The sequence below is a fragment of the Oncorhynchus mykiss genome, chromosome 17, assembly GCF_013265735.2.
Source record: "Oncorhynchus mykiss isolate Arlee chromosome 17, USDA_OmykA_1.1, whole genome shotgun sequence".
NCBI classification, from domain to species: Eukaryota; Metazoa; Chordata; class Actinopteri; order Salmoniformes; family Salmonidae; genus Oncorhynchus; species Oncorhynchus mykiss.
Window position 1 is genome coordinate 33,999,383 of NC_048581.1, and position 21,471 is coordinate 34,020,853.

The following is a 21,471-nucleotide window of genomic DNA, read 5'->3' on the forward strand; positions in this document are numbered from 1 at the left end:
TCTTGGAGCTCCATTTCTAATTGGGCAGCATTTGCTGATGATTAGAGCTTGTCAGGAATGACATGTTCATAGAGATTCTATAACTCAATTGTAGGATCCCTATGCATGCGTTGATAAGGCACATACTATAGTACAGCATGCAGAAGGGTAATTTATCTATGCTGCAGGCTAAAGCCACTTGTAAAAGTTTAAGGTACTCTTGTGCAAAGTAGTGGTATGGCTCAAGCTCAATGCTTTTGCTTTGGTCCTTCCCCAATGTATGACTACTGTATATATTTTTTTCTCTTGTAGGTAAGTGGGAGTTTTTTAAATTTATTTTTAATTTCACCTTTATTTAACCAGGTAGGCAAGTTGAGAACAAGTTATCATTTACAATTGCGACCTGGAGTGTAGAGAAACAGTCAGAGAATGGATTTGTATCTTTTTGGAGACATGGAGGAAAGTGTGTTGGGGGGTTTGTGTTGGCCTCAGGGTCTCTGGAGGAAATGGCACCACATTTGCATGGAAACCCAAAAGATAAAAGCAGCCTGATGAGACTTCACAGGTAGTTGAGGGGCTTGCTTGATCTTTAGAACTCAAGGGGGACTATCTCCTTCCATTGTTATGGAAATCAGGATTGGTCTGGGAAAAATACTTTAGAAGCATTCACTGTAATTACAAAGACAGAGGTAGTATCATTTCACTTGACAAGTCCCTTTGCTCTGAATTGGGCTCACAATCATTTTTTGTTTATTCTAAAGTAAGACGACTGAGAAGGATGATACGCTGTAGTAGGATTTTGATACTATAATTAAGTGGAAAAAGCCCAGTCTTATTGGACTGTTTTAAATGCAAGGCTCCATGTATTGTTTGAAATATCAACAGTTTGCCTTCTGGGGCTTCAGAGGGGAAATAAAAATGTCTTCAGATAATTTTACATCAAAACCATATTGTGAGCCCTTTTCCCCTAACAAGATGGCCCTGTGTCTTGATTAAGACCTACAGTGTATAATGTGAAACATCCTTTGCCTTGAAGTCCTGGAATATGGACTGCGTCCAAGGAGGTTTCAGTTAGAGGAACAGTTCACGTTGATTGCAAATGTAACTTGTCTTATAGATATTTAGAGAGTGGTCTATGTACCTGGAGAGCCGGCAATCTAATATTGGTTTGTTTACCTTGCTATACAGCCAGTGTTAGGCTACTGACGGTAGTATAGATCATTTTCTTGGTAATATTACCCTTAATGTGAGGTACATTTGTAAGTTGAGTGAACTTTCTCTTAAACCAACAGCGCCCACACAGGACATAGGTGATGCTACAGCAAGCTATATCACACAGGACTTGGGCTATACTGCAGCAGGCTATATAACACAGGACATAGGAGACGCTAAAGCAGGCTATATCACACAGGACGTAGGCGACGCTAAAGCAGGCTGTATCACACAGGACGTAGGCGACGCTAAAGCAGGCTGTATCACACAGGACGTAGGCGACGCTAAAGCAGGCTGTATCACACAGGACGTAGGCGACGCTAAAGCAGGCTGTATCACACAGGACGTAGGCGACGCTAAAGCAGGCTGTATCACACAGGACGTAGGCAACGCTAAAGCAGGCTGTATCACACAGGACGTAGGCGACGCTAAAGCAGGCTGTATCACACAGGACGTAGGCGACGCTAAAGCAGGCTGTATCACACAGGACGTAGGCGACGCTAAAGCAGGCTGTATCACACCGGACGTAGGCGACGCTACAGTTGAAGTCAGAAGTTTACATACACCTTAGCCAAATACATTTAAACTCAGTTTTTCACAATTCCTGACATTTAATCCTAGTAAAAATTCCATGTTTTAGATCAGTTAGGATCACCACTTTATTTTAAGAATGAAATGTCAGAATAATAGAAGAGGGAATGATTTATTTCAGCTTTTATTGCTCGCACACACTTTTTCAGTTCTGCCCACAAGGTTTCTATGGGAGTGAGATCATGGCTTTGTGATGGCCACTCCAATACCTTGACGTTGTTGTCCTTAGGCCATTTTGCCACAACTTTGGAAGTATGCTTGGGGTCATTGTCCATTTGGAGGACCCTTTTGCGACCAAGCATTAACTTCCTGACTGATGTCTTGAGACGTTGCTTCAATATATCCACATAATTTTCCTTTCTCATGATGCCATCTATTTTGGGAAGTGCGCCAGTCCCTCCTGCAGCAAAGCACCTCCACAACATGATGCTGCCACCCCCGTGCTTCACGGTTGGGATGGTGTTCTTCGGCTTGCAAGCCTCCTACTTTTTCCTCCAAACATAATGATGGTCATTATGGCCAAACGGTTCTATTTTTGTTTCATCAGACCAGAGGACATTTCTCCAAGATGTACGATCTTTGTACATGTGCAGTTGCAAACCGTAGTCTGGCTTTTTTATGGTGGTTTTGGAGCAGTGGCTTCTTCCTTGCTGAGCGGCCTTTCAGGTTATGTCGATATAGGACTTGTTTCACTGTGTACCTGTTTCCTTCAGCATCTTCAAAAGGTCCTTTGCTGTTGTTCTGGGATTGATTTGCACTTTTCACACCCAAGTACGTTCATCTCTAGGAGACAGAAAGCATCTACTTCCTGAGCGGTATGACGTCTGCGTGGTCCCATGGTGTTTATAAAAATTGCTCCCAAGGATGAACCAGACTTGTGGAGGTCTGCAATTTTATTTCTGAGGTCTTGGCTGATTTCTTTTGATTTTCACATGATGAGTTTGAAGGTAGGCCTTGAAATACATCCACAGGCTAATTGACATAATTTGAGTCAATTACCTATCAGAAGCTTATAAAGCTATTCTCTGGAATTTTCCAAGCTATTTAATGGCACAGTCAACTTACTGTATGTAAACTTCTGACCTCTGGAATTGTAAGTGAAATAATCTCTGTAATCAATTGTTTTTTTAAAACTAGGCAAGTCAGTTAAGAACAAGTTCTTATTTTTAATGACGGCCTAGGAACAGTGGGTTAACTGCCTGTTCAGGGTCAGAACGACAGATTTGTACCTTGTCAGCTCGGGTATTTGAACTTGCAACCTTCCGGTTACTAGTCCAACGCTCTAACCACTAGGCTACCCTGCCGCCTTGTTGTGCCATGCACAATGTAGATGTCCTAACTGACTTGCCAAAACTATAGTTTGTTAACAATACATTTGTGGAGTGGTTGAAAAACGAGTTTTAATGACTCCAACCTAAGTGTATGAAACTTCAGACTTCAACTGCGTGTGTGCGCGTGCGTGTATATATATATATATATATATCCCCAAAAAATATGGATTGGGGATTGTAAATGACGCTGACAATTGCATTGATGGAAGCAACAATCTATCCTCAATATTAAAGCTGATCCACCCTTCAAAGAATTTCTTTTTTAAACAAAAATATAAAAATATCTTGTTGATTGGGTCATTCAAGAGCCCTTGCAATTGATAAATAAAAATCTAGGCTATTCAATAAATTACCTCTTCTATTTAAAGATAAGAGTTCATTCGGATGTTCTCTCAGAAAACAAAAGAATGGTGATGCCTACTTTATCATAAGAAGTGGTGAACTAGCGGCCACAGAGAAATCTAACATTTCCTGCATGGTCCCCCAACCACAGACTTAAATCGGGGAAATTTGTCTTCTTTCCTCACATGAAAATGCAGTGGACAGTTCGGGGGGGGGGGGTTGTAGGTGTACATCTTGCCTGTACTTTTTCCTACAGGTAAATAAACAGGGTGAATGTTTGTGTGACCTCCAGCGTGCACCGTCAGTCTGTTTGTCGCCATTGCTGTCTCTTCTGATTGGACTCTGGGGAAATTTACTCACCCAAGAAATTAAATCAGACATGTGGTGACTCACCATGTTGCATGGAATCAACTGTGCAGAGTGTAGCTAAGCTAGGTCATCAGAAAGATGATGCCTAGAACATTTGTTTCATGTAAAAAATTGTTTGACCAGAGATGGTACATTTACCAGAACATCATGTTGGACCATTGGTGTCCAGTTGGCTTTATTTTCAATTTCAATTTTTATCACACAGGACATAGGTGATGCTGCAGCAGCCGATATCGCAGAGATTAGGAAGTGATGATTACCAAACAAATACAAAAATAATGATCGTTTCCTTGGTTTACAATAAGCTCAATCATCACCATTTGAAGCATTGGAACAGCATTATTTGCTGAAACATTGAATTAATCCTATAGTATCTTATTTCCAACGTTCATCCAATTTCTGTAGTACTTTCAGAGCTTGTACAAATTTCCTGGTTCGATCAAAACCCAGTCCTTATTTTCTATACTGCCATCTGTCCTTGCTGTGTGTGTCTTGTTGAAACCAATGGCAACTACTTGTATGAAAGAGAGGGCCACTCCAGTCTGTGACATATGTGATGATGGAGAAGCAGCTGAAATGTCTTGGAACACGTTCTGGATTAGGCGTGATGGCATGTTCTTCCCTCTGGTCTAACTCCCCGAGATCTCATGGGTCTTTGGGACTGTGCAGTTAAATGTCAGGGGCAACCATCACTGTTTTCTTTTGGCACACCTCTGGCAGCTACAGTTTCATCAGACAAACAAGTGTTTGTTTATTTCAGCTAAACTTTAAGACCTGGAAAGTACATTGTTATTGTGAGGAATAATCTATCTCACCACTATAGCCCTTTAGTAAGCAAAAGCAAATGGTGTTAGCAGTCAGTGGGCAGCCCTGATATAGGGCATTGATGTATAAAGATTTGTACTATAATTAGTGTAAAAATAATACCTGAAAACCTCTGTGACATCACACACATCACACCCTCCCTGGGGCGGCAGGGTAGCCTAGTGGTTAGAGCGTTGGACTAGTAACCGGAAGGTTGCGAGTTCAAACCCCCGAGCTGACAAGGTACAAATCTGTCGTTCTGCCCCTGAACAGGCAGTTAACCCACTGTTCCCAGGCCGTCATTGAAAATAAGAATTTGTTCTTAACTGACTTGCCTGGTTAAATAAAGGTTAAAAAGAAAAAAAAAAAAAAAAAATATGCACAATTCAAATGTCACGGTGGAGATTCACAATTTAGATGAGTAACTTAACTGCTACACAGTATTTGAAGCAATACAACAGCGACACTGTATTTATTGTCAAAATATCACACGGTTTCAAAATTACATGTGGCAGGGGGGGAATGTAAAGGTAACATCTATAATTCAGTGTTCTCGTATGGTAGATGCTCCTCTATGCCAAACTCATAGGATGATTGATGCCACTTCATTCGCTTGTTGAGTAATTCTACCCTGGGTAAACCCAGCCAAGGTCGTGCCAAAGCATGTTGTAACCTTGTGATTACTTTCCACAATGCCCTCCATATTTGGCTCCTAACCCAGTGCAGAAAGACGATGCCAGCGGCTGACATAACTGATGTTTGATCTGATAGCCCATAATGAGCTACTAAAATGACAGCCTGGCAGATGTTTGAAATGAATGCCTGTGTAAACCATGCCACCCGTCGTGAGATTGCTCGCCGGCAGAGAAATAGCAGGGCCTTGGCAAGGAGGAAGAGATTCTGCTCATAAGATGTCAAGTTGTCTGATATGGAGTGTCAGCCAGGAATGGCCTGAACAAAATGGTGGAAAACATGCCTGTTTTGAATTGTCTAATGATGAACTGTTAAACAGCAACCAGCTCAGAAATATTTGGTTTCCAGACTCATGGTTTTAAATAATTCAAAGCATTTGGTTAAACACTATTGTTTTTCCTGCTAAATGGGGCATTCGTTAGAACCAATTTAGGAAACTACATCTGTGTGTGAAACTGTTACTCTGGCATACTTGGGTGCTTATTATTTGTAATCTTTTTTCACTCTTTGAAGGAAATAGCTTTGTTGGTTAAAATAATAAGCTATATTGAGCTTTGCACTTGAAGTAGGCTCCTTTTGGATATTTTCAGGAAGATCTGTTTCTGAAAACTGCTCCAATTTCCTTTATATAGTCGGGAAACATTGGGTTGAAAGCAACAGCCGAGTCACTGGTTGCAACAAGGATTAAAACCGGAAGATTGTGTGGAAGATGCACAATCTTTGGGATTTGAGTCATCATTTGCAGAATAACTTTCACCCAATTTGTTGAATGATTCCATATTCTTTACTTAACTTTGTTTTTCTCCGTTAACAGTCTGTTGGGCGTGAGGTCAACCGTCAACATTTCTTCACCGATTTATCAAAATGTCAACCTTTTTAGATGTGCTTTCTGCCAAAGCTAGGACATGGGCTTGTCTTTTAGCCACATATGAGCCATTGGCACCATATCAGTCAAGGAGCATATAGCCCTGTAACCCTGGCCAACCTCAGTGCTGCTGACTGGGAGAGGACTGTTTCCATGTTGTAAAGTACACCCGGAAAGCTGGGCAGATGTCATTCACAATTCCACAGAGTTTTACAGCTCCACCCCATTTTTAGAGGGGATTTCACTGTTAGTCTACACCTTTTTGTATATGAGGCATGTGACAAATTTAATTTATGAATATTTTTCTGACAAATTATTGCTTTTTGATAAGACTTTGCAGATAGAATAAAGAGGGGGGGAAAGCGTGTCATCAAATACTTGCACATAAACCCTGAATAACACACTCCCAGAATTGCTTGGGTTTTGTGCGAATGATAAGTAATGAAATAAGAGTAATTGCTCACGCAGTGTATAAAGTATACACAAAGTAGTGGTCTACTGTTTGTTCGTGCCATCCCTTCATGCTCCTCTAATATTACGATAGCATGTGAAATGGACAGAGCAACCTCGAGATGAAAAGAACCCTGTCTGACAGAGCCAATCACAACTATGCATGGTTCTCGTTGAACATGAGGTAAACCAATGGCTGCTTGCAGGCCACAATCATCAAGGGAAACCCACACAGACCGATTCCAGGGCAGAGAGGTCACGAGCAGGGGAGAAGAGCTGATTTTACATTTCGCAACACAAGAACAAGCTCAGCCAGAGCCGTTTGAAGAACTAGGGACATGAGTGATTGTACCTTTTTTTTTGAGTCTCTCTGTGGTAAAACAATATTTATTGCTAGATGTTTTGCCAGATTTTTGCCCATTGTTGCATATGAACCCTTTCCTCTCAAGGGCTGTCTGGAGAGACTTGTTTTAGGGACAATTTTAGTCTGTTGGCCTGCCTGGAACCGATGTGAAGTTGCCTGGTGACACTCCTGAGTGCTCTGCAGAGAGAACAAGTGGTTCTTGTTATAAGATCAGAATTTGTGTAATTAAATTTAAGTCCATATGCTTTTCATTAAGCGCCATCTCTTTCCAGAGCCGAATTTAGAAATCCCACAACATTCCCTAAGCACCAAAGGCTTTTTAGATTTTATGTAATATAAAGAGAAGCGTGTGGAATTTACTGTGGAGGATAGATTGAACTTCAGTGCAACACACATTTCCCGCCAATTTAGTTTGTGAGAAGAAATAATTACTTGGTTAATATGCCAAGACTATCAACATTTGAGGTCTGAAAAACTGCCGGGTTGCATGACTGTGAACGTCCCAAGCCTCGTCTCCTAAACATTTTTCTGACTTTCAACATCCTCTGCTGTTGACCTCCCTTAATTAACGTTTATTGTATTTTGTCCCTCCTTGTGTGCTGTTTTGGGTATTGTTTGTTTGTCGGGGGCCCCACACTTTCTGTGGTAGGCATCAGTTGCTTGCACTTCTCCCAGCATGAGGTCAACACTGCCAACTGGCAGAAAGAGAAAGAACTGTTATGAGCTGAACATAACAGTGGAAGGGAGGACCAGTAGCAGGTGACCCAACTGTGATTTGTGACTAGATTTAGAATGCAATGCAATTATCCCCCCCCACCCCCCCACGGGACCGCTAATTGTATTGCATTCTAAATCTCACAGCGAAAACACATACTCTGTAAAGACTTCCATGTCTGAGCTGCCTGCGGCAGATGCCATACCAGAGGGGGGGGCATAGTTGAGATGGGTTGTAACCTGGTTTTGGTGCTTCAATTGTTATTTCCCCCTCCGAAAACAGAGAGTAGGCTACTTTATCACCTTCAAGCCAGTTCAGCAAACAGTAAAATGAAAGCCCTAAGGCTCACATGTGAAAAGTGGCTGGACCCCTGACTCTTCCAGGGTCGTAAACTTGGCCCTGGACTCTAACGATGGAGGTACACAGGAAAGGTTTTCTTTTCTTCTCCAGGAGCATGTCAAATTAGGCATAAGTAAAGTCTTTGATTTCTGGATCAGATAGAAAATGTGTCTTACAAAATTTAAGACTTTTTTCCCTTGTAGATGTTATCAGAAATGCATCAAAACCCCTGCCAACTAATATCAACACACAAATTGTTTACGTTCTAAAGTTTTAAGAAATATTACCTTGTGCCTCTTCATTCCGTAACCAAAAACTGACATATCTTTAAGATATTTTAATGTCTCTCCCTCATGAGGGTGAATAATGAAAGTTCACAGAAGTAACGGTAGACCTACCAATTTAGTTATAGTGATTTTACTGATGTCAGTTTTATTTGAATTATTAAGTGATTAAAACTCGTAATTGCATTACCAAATTGGTAACTGAATTACCATTAAAATCAGTAATGGAATTACTGCAACTGAATTGGCTACAATGGGAAATCATAATAGTCACAAATCATAGTTGGGTCACCTGCTACTGTCCTCCCTTCCACTCTCATACTGTTCTGTTCAGGTCATAAGTTTTCTTTCTGTTATCTAGTGGTGAAACCTCACTCACATACACTGTCCAGTTAATGTTACCTCTCCCAGCTCTTACTGACACTACCAATGTGTCCCCTGTAACCAGCATCCTAACGCACTGACCGACATCGAACATCCACGGATGTTGAAAAGTAGTTTTTAAAAATTTGATCAGTCCACCCTGGCCTTGATGTTTAACATCCACAGACGGACTGGACTGAACATATCATAGATGTATGTTTCACAAGTTTTGATAGTACAGTTAGTAGAGCACAGTGGAGTATAACTACACATTTCAGGACCCAATGAATAGCCCGCTTTTACACTGGACAATGGGTTTATGCTGCAGTCCGCCCACAGACTAGTCGCTGCTCAACTCCATCGTAAATTGTTGAGTTTAGTCAGCTAAATATAGTATAGTACAGTAGAGAACAGTATATTGTACTGAACTATACTCTAATGTACTCTACTATACTGTATTCTACTGCAGTCCACTGTGCTGCGTGCGCTGTGATGTCCAAACTTGTGAAACATGAGGAGTAAGGGAAAGGGGGATACCTAGTCAGTTCTACAACTGAATGCCTTCAACTGAAATGTGGCTTCTGCACTTAACCCAACCCCTCTGAATCAGAGTTGCAGGGGGCTATATCAATCGACAACCACGTCATCGGCGCCCGGGGAACAGTGGGTTAACTGCCTTGCTCAGAGGCAGAACGACAGATTTTTGCCTAGTCAGCTGTGGGATTCGATCCAGTATCCTTTCTGTTACAGGACCAATGCTCCTACCCGCCAGAATACCGACATTCATATCCATAATTATGCTTTTCTGTGTAGTACAGATCAGTCGAATTCCATTACCATGTGTAAATCCACTTCACTTACTGTAGTTCAATAACCAAAATTGATTTTTTTCAAACTCAAGGTGCTATGTCATAGCTGATACCCCATTCTTTCTGCGGACATCTTTACGTTTTTATTCAGAGCAGATATTTACAATTTTTACCGGAAACGTAGTCGCATAAAAACCTGAGGGAGATTTTACTGTAATTCTGCTTTAAAAAAGTTAGCATCTGTACAGTTCTTACACTAAATTAGTTTTAAAAAAATTCAGTGGAAATTGTTAGTATTGTTTGTTTAACTTTGAAATGGTGTAATTCCGTTACCATGGAATTGCCCCTGTAAATCCATACATTTCTCCAATGGCTCAAACGTGTTGAATTTCTGATTTGAATGCCCCCCTCGTAAATGGTTGGAGCCATGCTTAGTGGGGAGTTGTAAAGCGAACCACTCTTGGTATGTTCCAAGAGGGAGGGGAGGGGAGGGGGGGGGGGGGGGGGTGTGAAGCTTAGGTTGTTTAATTTGTTTGATTTGTTTTATGTTACAACTCAAATTCATTAGTCTTTGCTGTAGTATTTGTGTCTTAGTCATGTAATTAAATAGTTTTACACTCATAATCTCCACCAAGAAAATGACCATGTATGGCCATAGCACGCTCTCACTCATCTCTGCGCCCACCTCCCTCCAGCTGTTTTGTCCCTTGTGTGCAGGGAAGGGGCAGGGGATTCTCATATAAATGTTTTGGCCACAGATGTGTATCCATCTCACAGCTGGGCCCCTGCGTTAAATGAAGGTTTACGGTTCACCAATAACTTAGTCTCAACGGCCCCCGATACAATCTCATGCCATGTCTCTGTGATGACAGGACAGAAAAGACAGCTGAAATGCAAACTCAAAGAACTGTTCCATCCTAGGTCTGGGTGCTATATCAAATTAATTCCAGTTAATGTTTTTGTGCGATATTCCAAATGCCTGTATCGCAAGAATCAAGTTATTTTGTATTTTTTGTTTTTATGAGCATTTATGTTCGCTTGTTCTCATGTTTTCTTTTTGTTCTCGTCTCCTTCGCGGGAAGAGCTTATTTTGGGCAAGAGTGAAACCTCTCGCTTCGCCTTTTCCTGACTATTTACACACACACACCAAGCCCCTCCCCGTGCCACACCAACAAAGTTGAGAGATCAATTCTTCCTCTGACGAGCAGTTTAAACTCGCTATTTGCATTTGAGCTTTGGTCCAACGGAATCTGTCAAATGGACACAGAAAAGCTTAGACACTATTTTTTACTGTAATAAAGAAGTTAACCTTTCTAACAATACCATTTTTATGTTTCAACTACTCAAATTGCGCGCAGAGCAGACACTACTAAAACAGGCGTGTCAATGAACATTGATTCTGGAAAATTAATGCTCAGTTTAGCATTTTAGCTAAAGACTGTTATACTAGCTGTGTAGTCTTTAAAAACATGTTTTTTATATAAATGTGCAATAAGCATTCAAACACAATTAATTGGCAACTTGTTTTCATTCTGAGAAATAAGGTAAACTACTCGATTTCAACATCTGAACAGTGGACAGGCTAGCAAGCTGTCCAAAGAGTTGGGAGACAGACGGGTGTGTTCATAACAATTCAACTGTTCTGCCTTGTTACCTAGCAAATAGATTCACACCGGGAATTCATTTGATTATTGCTGACTGTTTGAAATGCGGTGTATTTGACCTTTTTTAAAATTGAAAAAAATTTGACCTCCATTTTAAAATCAAAAAAATATCAGAAATACAGTGTAGACATTGTTAATGTTGTAAATGACTGTTGTCACTGGAAATGGCTGATTTTTAATGGAATATCTACAAGGGACCCCAAACATTTGAACGGTAGTGTATATCTCGTGAATCGCCCATAAGTTCGAGATACGATTTTTAGGCCATGTCACCCAGCCCTATTCCATTCTATTGCTGGGCACTTCTTTGCTGCACTCCTCCTTTTGAGTGGAACATTGTTATTATTGTCAATTTATCCTGGAAACACGTTTAGCGGTTATGATTAAATTGACCGCTATGCCTACTTCATCCTAATCTCACTTGATTTATTTGACTCTAACACAGCAATGTCTGATAAATCCCTCAACCAACATTCTACTCAGTGTCATTGTCTTACATCAGATCGGTTCAGGCGGAATCAACATTTATCTCGCAAATGGTAATGGGATAGAACAAAAGTAGTCCGGATACAAGGGCTGCCATAACGTTTGAAAATATTACCTACTGTCTGCGAGACTCAATTTCTTCATCAAAACTGTCTCAATTAATCTAAGCTTAAACAAATGTCAATCATGTTTTTTGTGAAGTCTTAGTTGCCCCATTTTACATCTAGCTAAGGATTATTGTGCTTCAATGAGCAGTATTTCTGTAGTTTTGACTATACGCACGAAAGCTAGAATACATTTTCCCAAAATTAACTTTCTAACGTTAGCTGAACCAGTCACTGAAATCATCTTTGACTGAAACGGTGCTGCTAACTTAGTGCTGCACACAATGTTGAGTCTTCCAGCAAGTTACTGCACTGCTAACTAATGCTTACATGATTATAGGTTTTCATGAAGCAGCTGTTCTTCTGTTCTTCTGCCACGAGTCATTGCAGTAGCTTCCCGAGTCAGCTGCTGTGCTCAGCTGACCCAACGATACGATTGCGGGGAAACATGCTGATCCTACAGACTGATTTCTCAGTTCTTCATAATTGTGGGGCTGCATGTCTACAACTTCAGGATCATTTAAATAGGCTAATCCAAACTTTGTCATTCATGTCAGTAAGCTAGCTATACAGCTGATCAAGTCACTGCACTGGAAACCAACGTCCTTGCACAGCCTGTTTGCAGGAGATAGCCACCGGATTATTTTAATTTTTTTGCAAACTATTAAATCACTGTCACAACATTTTGTAGTAATTTTGCTAGCTAGTTATTCTTCCTATTTCATCGAAAGTCATGCAAGAGCGCAGTGATTAGTAACTGTTTTAAATTTTTTGAATGTCGGATGCTCAATGTTCAATTTCGAATGAGTTCCACTTCCTACAAGAGAGACCGGTTGAAGAACGCGCGTCGCAGAGGAGTAAAGCCATCTGACGTGAGACATTGACTGTGTGCCACTGACTGACCAAGATTCTGCAGGGCCTAATGTTCTTCCAGCAGCCTAATCACTGGCATCCTGCACCTCTGCATCGTGGCCCCTATCAGAGAGGATTTCCCGCCAGCTCACTCTAGGTCTCCCCTTTTGCCTGTTGTCTGTCAATCTGGACTGTGTTATTAAATGGAGGGTGACTTACTCCTACTGCACTGTCCAAATGGACCGCAGTCCCCCACTGGTTAATCTTAGTATCTGTAGGCATTTCAGAGCGGGCACCTGTTTAGCCATGTCCAGCCTGACACTATGTCCCTAGACTTGGAAGCAGCTGCACAAACACCTTCCTTCTCTGCCGGGGCCCTCCGCTTTGCCTTGTGAACCCCCCCCCCCCCCCGACACACACACACACACACACACACACACATAACCCTTATATGGCAGTTTGTCTGATGGGTCCAGGCCTAGTGTGATACCCCAGGCCCAACGGCCTTGCCTGACTATTAGGCTGTTCTGGACTATTAGGTTACCCCAGGGAAATCAGCAGCTGAAAGTAATAAGTGCTCTAAGTTGCCTTCTCGCCCTCAACAGCCACGTAGCTCGATGACTTACTTGGTTTTTTTTGGATGCTCCTATGGCATAATCTCAAGTGGAGATTGGACAATTGGAGATTCAGTTTCCACTGTTGTATATTTACATAACGATGCTCCTCAGCCTTGCGAACTGCGGGTATGGTGAACTGAACCGTGGGTATGGTGAAACATACCTTAGTAATAATTGTGGCAAGCTCAAATTTCTGTACAAGGCTGTGTCATTTATGGACCCCCCCCCCCCCCTCTACTCAGTGTCTGGTGGGTTAAACCACTCTGGTCATATTTCACAGGGTGGTTTTGTTTTAACCATGGCTCAATTTAATGCTTGGCTCCTTTTTAGTGGACAGATGGTCCAAATCAACTCTCCACCATTGTTAAATATGGGTCTTCTTACATCCATGGAGTCATCCTTACCCCTGATATATAGCATTGAAATTGGTCTGTTTGAAGTTACATTGTGGGATTCCTCTGTAAGGTAACATTCTCATTTTTATTCTGCAGTTTGCTATTGTGTTCTCTCCCAGCAGTTTTCACATTCCACGCACATTCTGTGTCTTGTGAATTAAACCTAAAATGTTTCTGTGCCAATCTTTCCTGCCTACTGTCAGTAGTGCTTGGTGGGAGGTCCCTGCATCTACAACCAAGCCCTGTAGGTATCTCAAAATGGAACTGGTCACAGACCCAGTATCTTTATTCCGGAGGGTCATTGACCGCTGTGCATCAAAGCCCTCCATTGTGAGAGAGCGGGAGAAACCACAGGAGCTTTTTGGCACTAACAGAGCCAAGTTGAGCTTTGAGACTAATATGATACCACTATACGAACTGGAAGAGAAAGACCAGTGCCCTAAAGCTCCTGGTGCATAATTTATACCGAACGGACTTATCGATTGACACCAACTTATTTGCTTCCCTATTTGGTGCACGATTTGCATCTTCAGGTTCACATGAATGTTTATTTAGCTCAATCTTGGGAGGTAGGTTGTGTTTGATCAGATCCCAGATGTGATGTAATGTGCAGCGTTTTATGCAGCAGCAGGTTCCATTTGTGGTTCATGTTTCAGCCAATCAGGTTTGCTTACACTCGGTTAGTATAGTTCCACTGCTTCAGTATCCATGAATGCCACCTTTGTCACTTCGAACTCTAAATTCCTGCCCTGGGATCAAGGAAGAGGTTTAGGAATGCTTCAGTGCCAGGCATTTCTGTGGAGGCTAGGGTCCTCACCTAGACACTGATTTTGTAGACACTTTAAATGCGCAAGACTATTGCCATTCCTGATATCTCCGAGAATCTCATAATTTTGAAAATCAATTGAAAATAAAGCCAACTGGACACCAATGGTCCAACATGATGTTCTGGTAAATGTACCATCTCTGGTCAAACAATTCTTTACATGAAACAAATGTTCTAGGCATCATCTTTCTGATGACCTAGCTTAGCTACACTCTGCACAGTTGATTCCATGCAACATGGCGAGTCACCACATGTCTGATTTAATTTCTTTGGTGAGTAAATTTCCCCAGAGTCCAATCAGAAGAGACAGCAATGGCGACAAACAGACTGACGGTGCACGCTGGAGGTCACACAAACATTCACCCTGTTTATTTACCTGTAGGAAAAAGTACAGGCAAGATGTACACCTACAACCCCCCCCCCCGAACTGTCCACTGCATTTTCATGTGAGGAAAGAAGACAAATTTCCCCGATTTAAGTCTGTGGTTGGGGGACCATGCAGGAAATGTTAGATTTCTCTGTGGCCGCTAGTTCACCACTTCTTATGATAAAGTAGGCATCACCATTCTTTTGTTTTCTGAGAGAACATCCGAATGAACTCTTATCTTTAAATAGAAGAGGTAATTTATTGAATAGCCTAGATTTTTATTTATCAATTGCAAGGGCTCTTGAATGACCCAATCAACAAGATATTTTTATATTTTTGTTTAAAAAAGAAATTCTTTGAAGGGTGGATCAGCTTTAATATTGAGGATAGATTGTTGCTTCCATCAATGCAATTGTCAGCGTCATTTACAATCCCCAATCCATATTTTTTGGGGATATATATATACACGCACGCGCACACACGCAGTTGAAGTCGGAAGTTTACACACTTAGGTTGGAGTCATTAAAACTAGTTTTTCAACCACTTCACAAATTTCTTGTTTACAAACTATAGTTTTGGCAAGTCGGTTAGGACATCTACTTTGTGCATGACACAGGTAATTTTTCCAGCAATTGTTTAGACAGATTATTTCACTTATTATTCACTATCACAATTCCAGTGGGTCAGAAGTTTACATACACTAAGTTGACTGTGCCTTTAAACAGCATGGAAAATTCCAGAAAATGTCATGGCTTTATAAGCTTCTGATAGGCTAATTGACATCATTCGAGTTAATTGGAGGTGTACCTGTGGATGTATTTCAAGGCCTACCTTCAAACTCAGAGCCTCTTTGCTTGACATCACGGGAAAATCAAAAGAAATCAGCCAAGACCTCACAAAAGAAATTGCAGACCTCCACAAGTCTGGTTCATCCTTGGGAGCAATTTCCAACTGCCTGACTGTACCACGCTTATCTGTACAAACAATAGCACGCAAGTATAAACACCATGGGCCCATGCAGCCGTCATACCGCTCAGGAAGGAGACGTGTTCTGTCTCCTAGAGATGAACGTACTTTGGTGCGAAAAGTGCAAATCAATCCCAGAACAACAGCAAAGGACCTTGTGAAGATGCTGGAGGAAATGGGTACAAAATATCTATATCCACAGTTAATAAACAAGTCCTATATCGACATAACCTGAAAGGCCGCTCAGCAAGGAAGAAGCCACTGCTCCAAAACTGCCATTAAAAAGCCGTCCACGGTTTGCAACTGCACATGGGGACAAAGATTGTACTTTTTGGAGAAATGTCCTCTGGTCTGATGAAACAAAAATAGAACTGTTTGGCCTTAATGACCATCATTATGTTAGGAGGAAAAGGGGGAGGCTTGCAAGTCAAAGAACACCATCCCAACCGTGAAGTGTGGGGGTGCTTTGCTGCAGGAGGGACTGGTGCACTTCACAAAATAGATGACATCATGATGCTGGAAAATTGTGGAATTATTGAAGCAACATCTCAAGACATCAGTCAGGAAGTTAAAGCTTGGTTGCAAATGGGTCTTCCGAATAGACAATGACCCCAAGCATACTTCCGAAGTTGTGGCAAAATGTCTTAAGGACAACCAAGTCAACGTATTGGAGTGGCCATCACAAAGCCCTGACCTCAATCCCATAGAATTTGTGGGCAGAACTGAAAAAGCTTGTGTGAGCAAGGAGGCCTTCAAACCTAACTCAGTTACACCAGCTCTGCCAGGAGGAATGGGCCAAAATTCACCCATCTTATTGTGGGAAGCTTGTGGAAGGCTACCTGAAACATTTGACCCAAGTTAAACAATAAAAAAGGCAATGCTACCAAATACTAATTGAGTGTATGTTAACTTCTGACCCACTGGGAATGTGATGAAAGAAATACAAGCTGAAATAAATAATTCTCTCTACTATTATTCTGACATTTCACATTCTTCAAATAAAGTGGTGATCTTAACTGATCTAAGACAGGGAATTTTTACTAGGATTAAATGTCAGGAATTGTGAAATTGAGTTTAAATGTATTTGGCTAAGGTGTATGTAAACTTCTGACTTTAACTGTGTGCATATATATACTTTTTTATATATACTTTTTTTATTATTCCCTGCAAACCCTGCCACCTTTCCCCCAATTGGAGTAAACTGATAAACAACACTTTGGCTTCTACCTTCAGTTTATACACATTTTACAGACAATCTATTTTACAGTAGTTATATTTTGTTTGTTTTTAGTCCTTCCTCTATTTCTGACGTCCATCCAGTTTGATTTCTATTTGTAACTGCTATTTCACAAAATGTCTGAGCCTACATACATTTTACAGACCCTGTGTGTTTTTACATTGGTTGTCTTGTTATTAGTCCCACCCTTCAGCTCCATTTAACAGGCTCTGTTTTTACACTTGTTGTGACTTGTAGTTTTGATGGAGGTTGGAGTAGACTGAATAGCTATAGCCTACATTGCAGCAATGGCTCCCTATTCTCTAGTCTGTTCAGTTCTTCTGAGTCTTGGTACCCTCTTAATCAAGAGTATTCCCTGAGAGGATCCTGTCTCCATAGCAGCAACAGGCACAGATAATGGCTTGTCCTGCCCCTCTGGCTGCGCTAAGTTTGGAATGTGGCCTCTCCTGTAGAGGAGAGAGCTAGACTGTGGTGTGTGTGTGTGTGTGTGTATATATATATATATATATAACACACACAGTCTAGCTCTATATATTAGTGGATCACAGGACGTGGGAGAGCTAGTACAGAGCCAAAGACATGAGTCTTGGGGGTATTGTTATTGGGCACCAAGGGCTACTCTTCTTCCTGTAGTCTCAATTAGACTCCACTCGGTACTTACAATGACAGAACCACTCTCGAAGCAGTGAGAACACAGCGTGTTGTGTACTTCCAGTATGTAATTGACTGGAGTTGTGTAGTTAGCAAGGCTGTGGGCTTTTAATTTTGGATGTAAAGAGGGGGAGCATGATAGCCCAACCAGAACAAAGTCATTGGACAGGTCATTATTGTAAACAAGAATTTGCTTTTAATATACGTCAACTTTTTATTATTTTTTATTAATACAGGTAAGTAAAATGCATGTATGTTCAGACACTTTTACTCTGTGTCACTTTTGCCGGGTAACCCAGGAGTCCCATTCATCCAAGGCTGAGGGGTATGAATGAATACCTCATCCTCTTGAAGCCGGGCAGATGCCACTCCGCATTCCATCCCCCTCGCTGGTATGCGCTCTCGACATGTGTTGACATTGTGTCTGTGTGTATTAAAAAGAGACAGAACTAGGTACAGCCTCATTGGGCACAGTTGAACTGTTTTGTTCAGGATACACTCTTGTTTAGTTATTCTTTCAACCAGTCTCTCGATTCCACACGTATTTGTATGTCACGATCACACTAGAGTACATTTATTGTTGATAGACTTATGAAACCGAACATAATATGAATATAACGAATTCAGTACTCAAAAAGGCCAATATAGTATGTCATAGCCAGTTATTGCCCCCGCCCCTTTGCAAACCAACAGAGGCCAAATGCCAAAGTAAGGTGGTAGGGTGAAGTGAGGGGGGTCAACTAAGTGATGGCACAGTGCCCGCCTACCTACAAAAACATTAGGGAAAACACTATCAGCTCAGTTGAGTGCCAGTTATTCATCCTTTTCTGCTCATTAAAAGTGTAGCCTACTTGTGCTATTTATTTATTTTTGTTTTATTTTTTCTCTCCCCCCACTTCTGCTTCATGGGAAAGCAGAGGCTTTATTTCCCACTCCCACTGCAGACTGTCCCGCTCCCAGCATGGGCCTTCGTTCGGCCTGGGCCCCAGTAACCAGTCACTGGAGCGAGACAGACTGCCGTCTCGGTCTCAGGCAGTCGTCTGTCTGGATGAATGGGCAGCTCTGAGTTCCAGACAGGCCCTGCCAATCACTGAGGATCAGTGGCACTCTATTCAACGTCTGGGACATTGGGAGAAAAACAAATCCTTCATTGAAATTCATACTTAGTATTACTAGGATTTATTCATTTGAAGGTACACACTTATTATTTTAGTAGTTTGACTTGATCCACTTGTGTAACTAAATTTTTTTGCACACATCTCCCATTGACATCAATTAATGAGTTGCGCGAAACTCTGATTTGCTTGAGCTCAATTTAGAATCTGGACATTTGAATGCCTCTTAAACAAGCCGAAAGGACAACATAGTATTGTTTTAATGTAATGAGTGGCAATGTCCTATAGGGTGTTCTAATGGCTTATACTGCACCCTAAAGGGATAGTTAACTTTTCTGAATGTTTTTGCTTATTTACAGCTCACCTAGGGTGGTGTTGTCATCCAAACCACTTTGAAGTTCATTGGCGGGGTGTTGCGCCGCGTCCAAAATCTCCTGGCCAGCATTTTTTGTGCATGTAGCAATGCAAGTGGAAACTGATGGTCTTGCAGGAGACGTGGTTATTATTTGGGATGACAGAGTACATACCTGGCATGTCACTCAGCAAGAGGAGGGAGACCAAGGAGTTATGAACCATGTCTAGAGAAACTGGGGCCCATGGTCTGTCTGCCGCACACCTGGGGGTTTGTCTTTTTGTCTGTCTTAATGCAGCACACCTGGGTGTCTGTCTCTCTACTCCCAGCTGCCAGTGGACAAAAGAGCTAAGGGCATAGAAGGGGAAAAGCATTGTCCCCTTTCCTTTAATCAGTGCTTTCCAACCCTGTTCCTGGAGAGCTACCCTCCTTTAGGTTTTTGCTCCAACCCCAGTTGCAAATGACCTGATTCAGTTTATCAACTAGATAATTATTAGAATCAGGTGAGCTAGATTCGGGTTGGAGCAAAAAACCTACAGGACGGTAGCTCTCTAGGAACAGGGTTGGAGAGCCCTGCTTTACATTTTCTGAGTTGATGTGCGGATGGCTGAAAATCTCATTTTCACTTCATCTTTTCAAGGAAGAAAAATCAGATGAATTTGTATGTGCATTAAATACAGGCTCTGTTGTGAACTGAATAATTTTGGGTTTAGCGTAACACGCCAGAGCTTAACAACTAATTCCTTCCTCTAACTCTCTCTTCATCCTCCAGTTCTCACTGTTCACGCCGCCTCCTTCCACTTCACCAAGGAGCCCAAGTCCCAGGATGCCTTGCACGGCCGGAGTGCCATGTTACGCTGCGAGGTCAGCGATGCAGAGGGCGTGAGTTACAGCTGGCTGCAAAACGGCGATGCAGTGAACGACACAGAGCGCCGCTTTCGGGAGGGCGGCAACCTCAAGTTCACCGCTGTGGACCGCGTGCTGGACGCCGGGACCTTCCAGTGCCTGGCCACCAACAATGCCACAGGAGAAGAGGAGCGCTCCACGGAGGCGTCCTTCAACATTAAATGTGAGTTTACTTAAATACTTCTCATAACCAAAATACTGTAAATAGATGTGCAATTGTTAAATCCATACACATATTTCCGATATTGATATGACTCAATCTAGCACTCAAAGTAAGCATGGGTGAGTGTAATGGCAAATGATAGGCATAATTATATGTTACTGTAATCATTTTTGCCAAATGCATTGAATTGGCTGCACAGCAATTAAAGCCATCTTAGACCTTATGCAGACCTACCTGTTTTGAATATTGACAGTTGCCTTGCATCTTCCAGATGTCAACTCAACATGTATGTCCTCGCATGTGTGTCTCTACAACCTCCATCTATATAACAGGCATCACATCTCCTGAAGCTCTAAGAAAATGCTGCCTCATACTTATGAAGACTCTTTACGAGAGCCAGCCAGTGCTTTCCTTTTTCTAACTCTTATTTCCACCGGACCAAAAATCGAAGTCACGCCCGCGTGAGAGGTTATTTTGAGTGTGGGGCGGACAAAGCTGTCCTTTATGTCCTCTGCCAATATGGACTGCTTGTGAAGTTGCAGCGTCCGCCTGCTCTGGCTGGCTGTGTCACAGAACAAGGAAGGTCAGCTGAAAGGGAAGGGGCTGTTTTGGTAGCCGGCGCTAAGTTAGCCGGCCAGGTGTGAATGGCTGGTTTGTTTGTTAATGAGCAGCAAGAGAGGGTTTGACAGCTTTTTTTTCTTTTTCACTCCTTTAAAAAAAACAAATCCTCCTCTCTCTTCCTCTTGCGCTCGCTCTCTTCCTTCTGTCTTTTTTAAACTCTCACTCTACCTACCTACCTCTCCATCTATCGATCGATAGATAATGTCTCTGTCTGTCACACAGGGCTAGAGAGTGGTGGGGTGACCCTGAAGGATCCTGCATCAGAGCAGGACATCGAGAGCTCTGCCCCTGTGACGTTCAGGTGCAACATTGATGGACACCCACGGTGAGAAGAACAACTGCGGCCTTACGGTGTCCGCATGCTTCCCAGCCGAAACTGTTGGGATGAGTTCATGCATATTAAAACAGACAAATACTACTATTGCCGCTTTTTTCCTTTTTCAAGCAAACCTCTTTTTTTTAACGGGAGTATTTAAGGGAGTATTCTGGCGCCTTTACAAGGCCCCACGTTGCCTCGTGTGTCCCCACGTTGCCTCGTGTGTCCCCACGTTGCCTCGTGTGTCCCCACGTTGCCTCGTGTGTCCCCACGTTGCCTCGTGTGTCCCCACGCGCCTCGTGTGTCCCCACGTTGTCTTGTGT

General features: G+C 42.1%; 1 protein-coding gene across 1 annotated transcript in view; it reads left to right on the forward strand.

The window, feature by feature from the left end:
- LOC110493769 (inactive tyrosine-protein kinase 7) overlaps positions 1–21,471 on the forward strand; it is a 37,956-nt gene that overhangs the window by 3,215 nt on the left and 13,270 nt on the right. Inside the window, exons 2-3 of the mRNA XM_021568239.2 lie at positions 19,915–20,211; positions 21,055–21,157. Of these exons, the coding sequence (XP_021423914.1) occupies positions 19,915–20,211; positions 21,055–21,157 (400 nt within the window). The remainder of the gene's footprint in view (positions 1–19,914; positions 20,212–21,054; positions 21,158–21,471) is intronic.